The following is a 7,609-nucleotide window of genomic DNA, read 5'->3' on the forward strand; positions in this document are numbered from 1 at the left end:
AAGGAGAAAGGGGTGGGGATCTTGGGCTTCAAATGGCAGGAAGACCATGCACAGAAGGATGAGAAGAGCAAGAGCCTGGTGAACAAATGTTTGTCCTCTCCAAGCAGGTAAGTCTTTCTGAGATTAAAAAGTTCTCTGTGGTAATAGCTCTCTTCCTGGCGTAGGTCCCCTAATCTGCATTATTTTGAACAATTACGGGAGAGGTTAAGAGCTTCTCCTGAATCTAATGGGTCTTAATTGACTTTAGCTCAAAACAATTTACCCGTCAAAAGGACACATTTGGGGGACATAATCCACTCCATCTCACTTCTTTTCAAGCAAATTTTCCAGTAACTTTGAGACAAATTCGAAGTCTTCTCTATGATTGTAAAAACCAAATCTCAGAGATGGAGAGCTTGCCCAATGTGTCCTTTACCACCTGCTCCCCATCATTTCCATACTCCATAGAACTGGACTCCCACTGCCAAGGGCGGATGGACACTCTTAACGGCTTTATGTCTTCTTTTCTCAGCAGACTGCAGCCTCCTCAACTACGTCTAGGATGTTGCGTCAGTTTGTTCGCCAGTTTGGTCAGAAGCTCATGCGCAAGCGGCTGCAGGAACCCATAGATGAGTCTGAGAGACCCGTGGCTCATCTGAACATCCTAAACCTGGTGATCGTGGGTGTGGGCAGGATGTTGATAGCTGGCGTGTACATTCTGGCTGGTGCAGTGGCCAAGTACATAGCTGGACCAGCAACCATCATCTCGTTCTTGGTGGCTGCCATGTTTTCTGTGTTATCTGGACTCTGCTATGCTGAATTTGGGGCCTGGGTACCACGCTTTGGTTCTGCGTATCTCTACAGCTATGTCACGATGGGTCAACTCTATGCCTTCGTCATTGGCTGGAACTCCATACTTCCCTTAGTTACGGGTGAGAATGGGCCAGCAAATGGTGTGGGGCTTAAGACTGGGAAACTATGTTGGAGGATTGGGTTCTCACTCATTCATGAGCATTTTATTCTTGGCCTCGTGGAGGAAAGTTGATAATAGTGTCAGGAAGACCCCACAATTGCAGTCAACTCAATTCTGTCCTGTGTCCTTAAATGATGGACCATGAACCCAGAAGGAAAGGGAGCTGTAGGGAGTGGGTGAGAGGGAGGCGTGTCCCACAGGCTCATCCCCTCACCATAGTGAAATCTTTCCTCAGTTGTTGCCTTCCTGGGATTTTCCTTTACCACTTGATTTCAAATATCATGCCTATCCCAGCCCTCCCAGTCCCACTTACGTGTTTTCTTTTCTTGTATAACATTGATCTGCTCCTAACATATTAAAACACCTGACATTTTGGTGAATCATTTGGATCTACTCTCCCCAACCCATGAAAAGAAACTCTTTGATATTTTGTATTTTTTAGCAGGTATTTTTAAATACAGATATTTTATCTGTGTTTTTAGATCCTATGGCACATCAATTTTTATTTGTCAATGAATGCTCCTTCTTCTGCCTCTACAGGTACTGCTGTCTTGGCCAGGGTCTCAAGTTACGTCTTTGACAGCCTGATTGGGAATCACATCTCTCAGGCATTACAGGAAACTTTCTCTCTGCACCTGCCTTACTCCCTGGCCACATATGCAGACTTTTTTGCCCTGGGCCTGGTACTGCTGATGACAGGTGACACAGGGCTCAACAACAGGATGGGAAGAGTGGGGTGTGGTGTGGGAGCTGGTGTAGGAAAGTCTTGATGTGGCAGAATGGTCGGGGATTAAAAATAGAAAGAAGGGTCTTGAGACAGAAGCTAAGACATAGACCATTGTTTTCTACCCTTGGCACTATTGACAATTTGGGCTTATCATTCTTTGGTGTGAAGGGACTGTCCTGTGAATTTTAATTTCTTTTTTTAATCATTATTGAGTGTTGAGTATCATCCTTGGCCTTTGCTCACTAGATACCAGTGACATCCACCCACCCCCAACTGTGGCAATCAGGGTGTCTCCAGACAGTGCCAATGTCCCTTGGGGAATAAAATTATCCCAAGCTGAGAATCATTTATTTAGACCAACAAGTCTTCGTTTGTAGTGAGGCCAAAGATTTTTTTTTTTTAATTGAGAGGAAGTTCACATAGCATAAAATTAACCACTTTGTGATTTTTCCCAGCTTCAGTCAAATATAACTGACATACAACATTGTGTAAGATTAGGTGTACTTCTTGGTTTGTTAGACATGTATTCTGAGAAGATTGCCACAATAATTAACCATCTTAAAGTGTACAGTTCAGTAGCATTAAGCACATCTGTAATGTTGGGCAACCATCACCTCCACCTAGTTCCAAACATGTTCAACACATCTGTACCCACTGAGCAATCACTGTCTGTTTGTCCACCACCACCTACTGCCAGCCCTGAGCAACTATTGCTCTGCTTCCTGTTTTTGTTCAGTCACTAAGTCATATCCAAGTCTTTGCAACCCCATGGATTATAGTATGCCAAGCTCCTCTGTCCTCTACCATATTCTGGAGTTTGCTCAAATTTACGTCCATTGAGTCAGGGATGCTGTCCAACCATTTCATTCTCTGTCACTCTCTTCTCCTCCTGCCCTCAATCTTACCCAGCATCAGAATCTTTTTCAATGAGTCAGTTCTGTCCATCAGGTGGCCAAAGTTTTGGAGTTTCAGTATCAGTCCAATGATTATTCAGGGTTAATTTCCTTTAGGATTGATTGGTTTGTTCCCCTTGCTGTCCAAGGGACTCTCAAAAGTCTTCTCCAACACCACAGTTCAAAAGCATCAGTTCTTTGGTGCTCAGCATTCTTATGGTCCAACTCTCACATCTGTACATGACTACTGGTAAAACCATAGCTCTGACTATACGGACCTTTGTAGGCAAAGTGATGGCCTTGTTTTTTAGTATATTGTCTATGTTTGCCATAGCTTTCCTTCCAAGAAGCAATTGTCTTTTAATTTCATGGCTGCAGTCACTGTCTGCAGTGATTTTGGAGCCCAAGTAAAGAAAATCTGTCACTGATGCCACTTTTTCTTCTATTTGCCAGGAAGTGATGGGACCAGATGCTATGTTCTTAGCTTTATGAATGTTGAGTTTTAAGCCAGCTTTTTCACTCTCCTCTTTCACTTTCATCAAGAAGCTCTTTAGTTCCTGTTCACTTTCTGCATTAGGGTGGTATCATCTGCATATCTGTGATTGTTGATATTTCTCCTGGAAATCTTGATTCCAGCTTGTGCATCATCCAGCTTGGCATTTTGCATGATGTAATATAAGTTTTGCATTCTGCATATAAGTTAAATAAGCAGGGTGACAATATACAGCCTTGATGCACTCCTCTTCCAATTTGGAACCAGTCCATTATTCTATGTCTGCATCTGACTGTTGCTTCTTGAACTGCATAGATTTCTCAGGAGACAGGTAAAGTGGTATTCCTATCTCTTTAACAATTTTCACAGCTTGTTGTGATCCACATAGCCAAAATCTTTAGTGTAGTCAAATGAAGCAGAAGTATATGATTCATTTGTGTTCCCCCCCCCCCCCCCCCACTTTCTCTGCGATCCAAAGAATGTTGGCAATTTGATCTCTGGCCCTCTGCATTTTCTTAACTCTGTTGTACATCTGAAAGTTCTTGGTTCCCATATTGCTGAAGCATAGCTTGAAGGATTTTGAGCATAACCTTGCTAGCATGTGAAATGAGTGCAATTGTACAGTAGTTTGAACATTCTTTGGCATTGCCCTTCTTTGGGATTGGAATGAAAACTGATCTAGAAGTCCTGAAGCTACTGTTGAGTTTCCCAAGTTTGCTCACATATCGAATACAGCACTTTCACAGCCTCATCTTTTAAGATTTGAAATAGCTCAGCTGGAATTCCATCACCTTCACTAGCTTTGTTTGTACTATTGCTTGCTAAGACACACTTGACTTCACACTCCAGGATGTCTGGTTCTAGGTGAATGACCACACCACCTTGGTTATCCAGACCACTGAAACATTTTTTTTGTATAGTTCTGGGTATTCTTGCCACCTCTTCCTAATCTCTTCTGCTTCTGTTAGTCCCTTATCATTTGTGTCCTTTATCGTGCCCATCCTTTCTTGAAATGTTCCCTTAATATCTCCAATTTTCTTGAAGAGATCTCTAGTTTTCCCACTCTACTATTTTCCTCTATTTCTTTGATTGTTCACTTAAGATGGCTTTCTTGTCTCTCCTTGCTATTCCCTGGAATTCTGCATTCAGTTGGTAATATCTTTCCCTTTCTCCTTTGCCTTTCACTTCTCATCTTCTCTCAGCTATTTGTAAAGCCTTCTCAGACCCCCATTTTGCCTTTTTGCATTTCTTTTCCTTGGGGATGGTTTTGGTCACTACCTCATGTACAGTGTTAGGAATCTCTGTCCCTAGTTCTTCAGGCAGTCTGCCTACCAGATCTAATTCCTTGAATCTAGTTGTCAACTCCACTGTATAATTATAATGGATTTTATTTAGGTCATACCAGAATGATCTAGTAGTTTTCCCTACTTTCTTCAATTCAAGCCTGAATTTTGCATTAAGGAACTGATGGTCTGAGCTACAGTCAGCTCCAGGTCTTGCTTTTGTATAGAGCCTCTCCACCTTAAGCTACAAAGAATATAATAAATCTGATTTCAGTATTGAACTTCTGGTGATGTCCAAGTGAGGAGTCATCTCTTGTTGTTGAAAAAAGGTGTTTCTATGGCCAGTATATCTATAAATGTATCAATAATTTGAGTGTTTCATATTACATCATTGCAGGACTACTGCTTCTGGGAGTTCGTGAGTCAATCCTGGTTACCAAAATATCCATAGGAATAAACATTTTGGTTCTCATTTTCATTATCATCACTGGCTTCATTAAGGGAGATCTGCATAACTGGAGGCTCACAGAACAGGACTACAACCTAAACATATCCGGAACCAGAGACATCTACGGCTTAGGAGGGTAATATTGGCCATAATATATGGGTGAAGGGCATGCAGAGCTAGTATAGTGTGGACTAAAGATATCTGGGCTGATGGATCCAGATGAAGCGAGTCCTGGAGCCCAGGACTTGAGGTATGAAGGGAGAAGCTCAGTAGAGATGGAAGAACACACCTCACCCGCATTCTTTCTCTCACCGTAGCTTGGGCCCTCTGGGTTCTGGAGGGTTTGCACCTTTCGGCTTTGAAGGGATTCTCCAGGGAACAGCTACATGTTTCTACTATTTTTTTGGTGTTGATGTTCTTGCCACTAAAGGTAACATGGTCAGTGTGTATCCCATCTGAGCTTTGGAAACAGACTGGCTGCCCCTGGCTTTGGGGAAACCTGATTAAGGAGTACAAGGAAGGGGATTTTTCCCAGTGTGTTTTCCTGACTCAACACTTCTTCTCTTTTTGCAGGGGGAGAAGCTATAAATCCTCATCGTTCCATCCCCTGGAGCATCGTAATCACGATCTTCATCTGCTTTTTGGCTTATTCTGGTGTCTCAGTGGCTCTCACCCTCATGGTGCCCTACTACCAGATTCAGCCTCACAACCCTTTGCCACAAGCCATTCTCTATAGTTTGTGGCTCCCCGCCAGATACTTCGTGATTATTGGCACCCTCTGTGCTCTTATATCCAGGTCAATGCCATGGTTTTCTCCCTGTCTACTGTCAGATACTCAGATATCCCAACCCTTAGGATTGGTGGAGAAGACAGAGAGACACCTTACCCCAAGCCAACAAGAGAGCAGATGTCCCGGTCTGTCCTGCTTCTCCACGTCCTTACATGTTTCCATTTTCTCTTCTAGACTCCATAGCGCCGTGTCCAGAATGCCTCCTTTGATCTACACGATGGCAGAGGACGGGCTCCTTTTCCGGGTACTTACCCGGACCCATGTCCGCACAGGCATCCGTGTCGTGGCCATGATGTCTGCTGCAAATCTTACAGGTTAAAAAACAAATGAAATGCACGCTGTAACTTACATATTTCCAGCTGTTTCTCACTCCCTTCCTCACCTTGTTTGTGCCCTCATTCTAGGGCTCATGGCGTTACTCTTCAAGTATACAGATCTTGTGGATCTTGTGTCGGTCGGGACTCTGTTCGTTTACTCTCTGGTGGCATTTTCTGTTCTTGTCCTCAGGTGAGACCCCACTGCACCTTGGTAAGGAGTCTTGGATGTTAGTTGGGAAGTAACTGTCTTCTGCCTTCATGCTATCTTCTAAAAGTCCTGCTCTGCTTAAGATAGGACAGATGTGGAATAGGCTGTGTGATGTTGGCTAAGGAGGGACTGCTGTTAATATTGCCTTAAAACCTCTAATTCAGGTACCAGCCAGACCGGAATTTAAGCAAGAATGAGAACACACAGGGGGAAATTGAGATGCCTGGCCTTGATGGACATCTGCTGGACTCTGAACCTGAAGCAAGAAACTCAAACATTCTAAAGAGTCTGTGGTTCCCTATCAGCACCATCCCCACTAGGAAATCTGGCCAGATTGTCTATGGATGTGCCTCACTACTCGGTGAGCAGCGGGATTTCTCTTTGGTCGTTTTCTGAAATTGACAGTATGGTGTTGGAATGTGTATTTTGTCCACTGAGGAGTCTTGGTGACATGAGGGCCCTTCCTGAGGTGGGCAGCCTGGGGAGAGATGTGACCCAAGGTCTTGACATCTTCAGCTTCTGAAGTTGAACCCGTTCTCCTCCACCTTGACCCCTGTAGTTCTCCTGATGATAATCTTGAGCATGATCCTGGTCCAGTGGTCCAGTCAGGGGTTCTCTGGAGACTCCGGGTACACACCAGCGGTTGTGCTGCTGCTGCTGCTCATCACTGGGGTCACAGTCATCATCTGGAGGCAGCCCCAGAACCCCATTCCTCTTTATTTTAAGGTAAGTGACCTTATGTGCCCAAACTGTCCACCTGGAGTGAACATGCCTCACGGTCTAAACATCCAGGGAGTGCTAAAACCAATGGACTCTTCCCTGATCCCCACTCATTACTCTACATGCACAGTCTGAGTAGGCACTGGATACACAGTCTGAAGACTGGTCTTCTTGCCCATGTAGGGTAGAGTCTCTCATTCAGGCATCTGGGGTGTTTTCAGGGATGAACTGACTCTGCCCCACAGGTCCCTGCTCTGCCTGTCCTCCCACTGGTCAGCATCTTCCTGAACCTTTACTTGATGATGCAGATAACTTCTGGGACCTGGATCATATTTGGTATCTGGAATGTGATTGGTAAGTGGCTTTCTGGCATAAAGAGACCCCTTGAGTGACAGATCCCAAACTGAGCAACCCTAAACTTCTTGGCCACCGTAATAGGAAGCCTATTGGATGTTTGCAACTAGGAAGAGTGCCTACTTATCCTTCTCATTTTCCCATTTCCTTACTAGGATTTCTCATATACTTTGGATACGGGATCCGACACAGCTTAGAGAACGATGAACAATAACCACCAACCTCCACCACCTAGACCCTTGACAAAAGCACCCTTAGTGCTGAGTCATCTTTACCAAAGGTAATAGATGTTGTGTAGAATCCCTACATACATAGAAGGTGTCTTCTGCTACATGAACACTCAGCCTCTATGGAGTGTGAAGGTGCATGCATCTACAACCCTGTCTTTATTACCAGTGGACAAAATGACTTTAATGTTGTCTAA

General features: G+C 44.2%; 1 protein-coding gene across 1 annotated transcript; it reads left to right on the forward strand.

The window, feature by feature from the left end:
• The first annotated feature begins 541 nt into the window (after positions 1-541).
• LOC128063052 (cationic amino acid transporter 3-like) lies at positions 542-7,399 on the forward strand. The gene is made up of 11 exons (XM_052655608.1): positions 542-911; positions 1,493-1,651; positions 4,746-4,932; positions 5,114-5,226; positions 5,370-5,592; positions 5,770-5,900; positions 5,991-6,093; positions 6,276-6,472; positions 6,671-6,837; positions 7,077-7,185; positions 7,341-7,399. The coding sequence occupies exons 1-11, from the start codon at positions 542-544 to the stop codon at positions 7,397-7,399; spliced, it is 1,818 nt and encodes a 605-aa protein (XP_052511568.1).
• Positions 7,400-7,609: the final 210 nt, after the last annotated feature.

The sequence above is a fragment of the Budorcas taxicolor genome, chromosome 18, assembly GCF_023091745.1.
Source record: "Budorcas taxicolor isolate Tak-1 chromosome 18, Takin1.1, whole genome shotgun sequence".
Classification (NCBI taxonomy): domain Eukaryota; kingdom Metazoa; phylum Chordata; class Mammalia; order Artiodactyla; family Bovidae; genus Budorcas; species Budorcas taxicolor.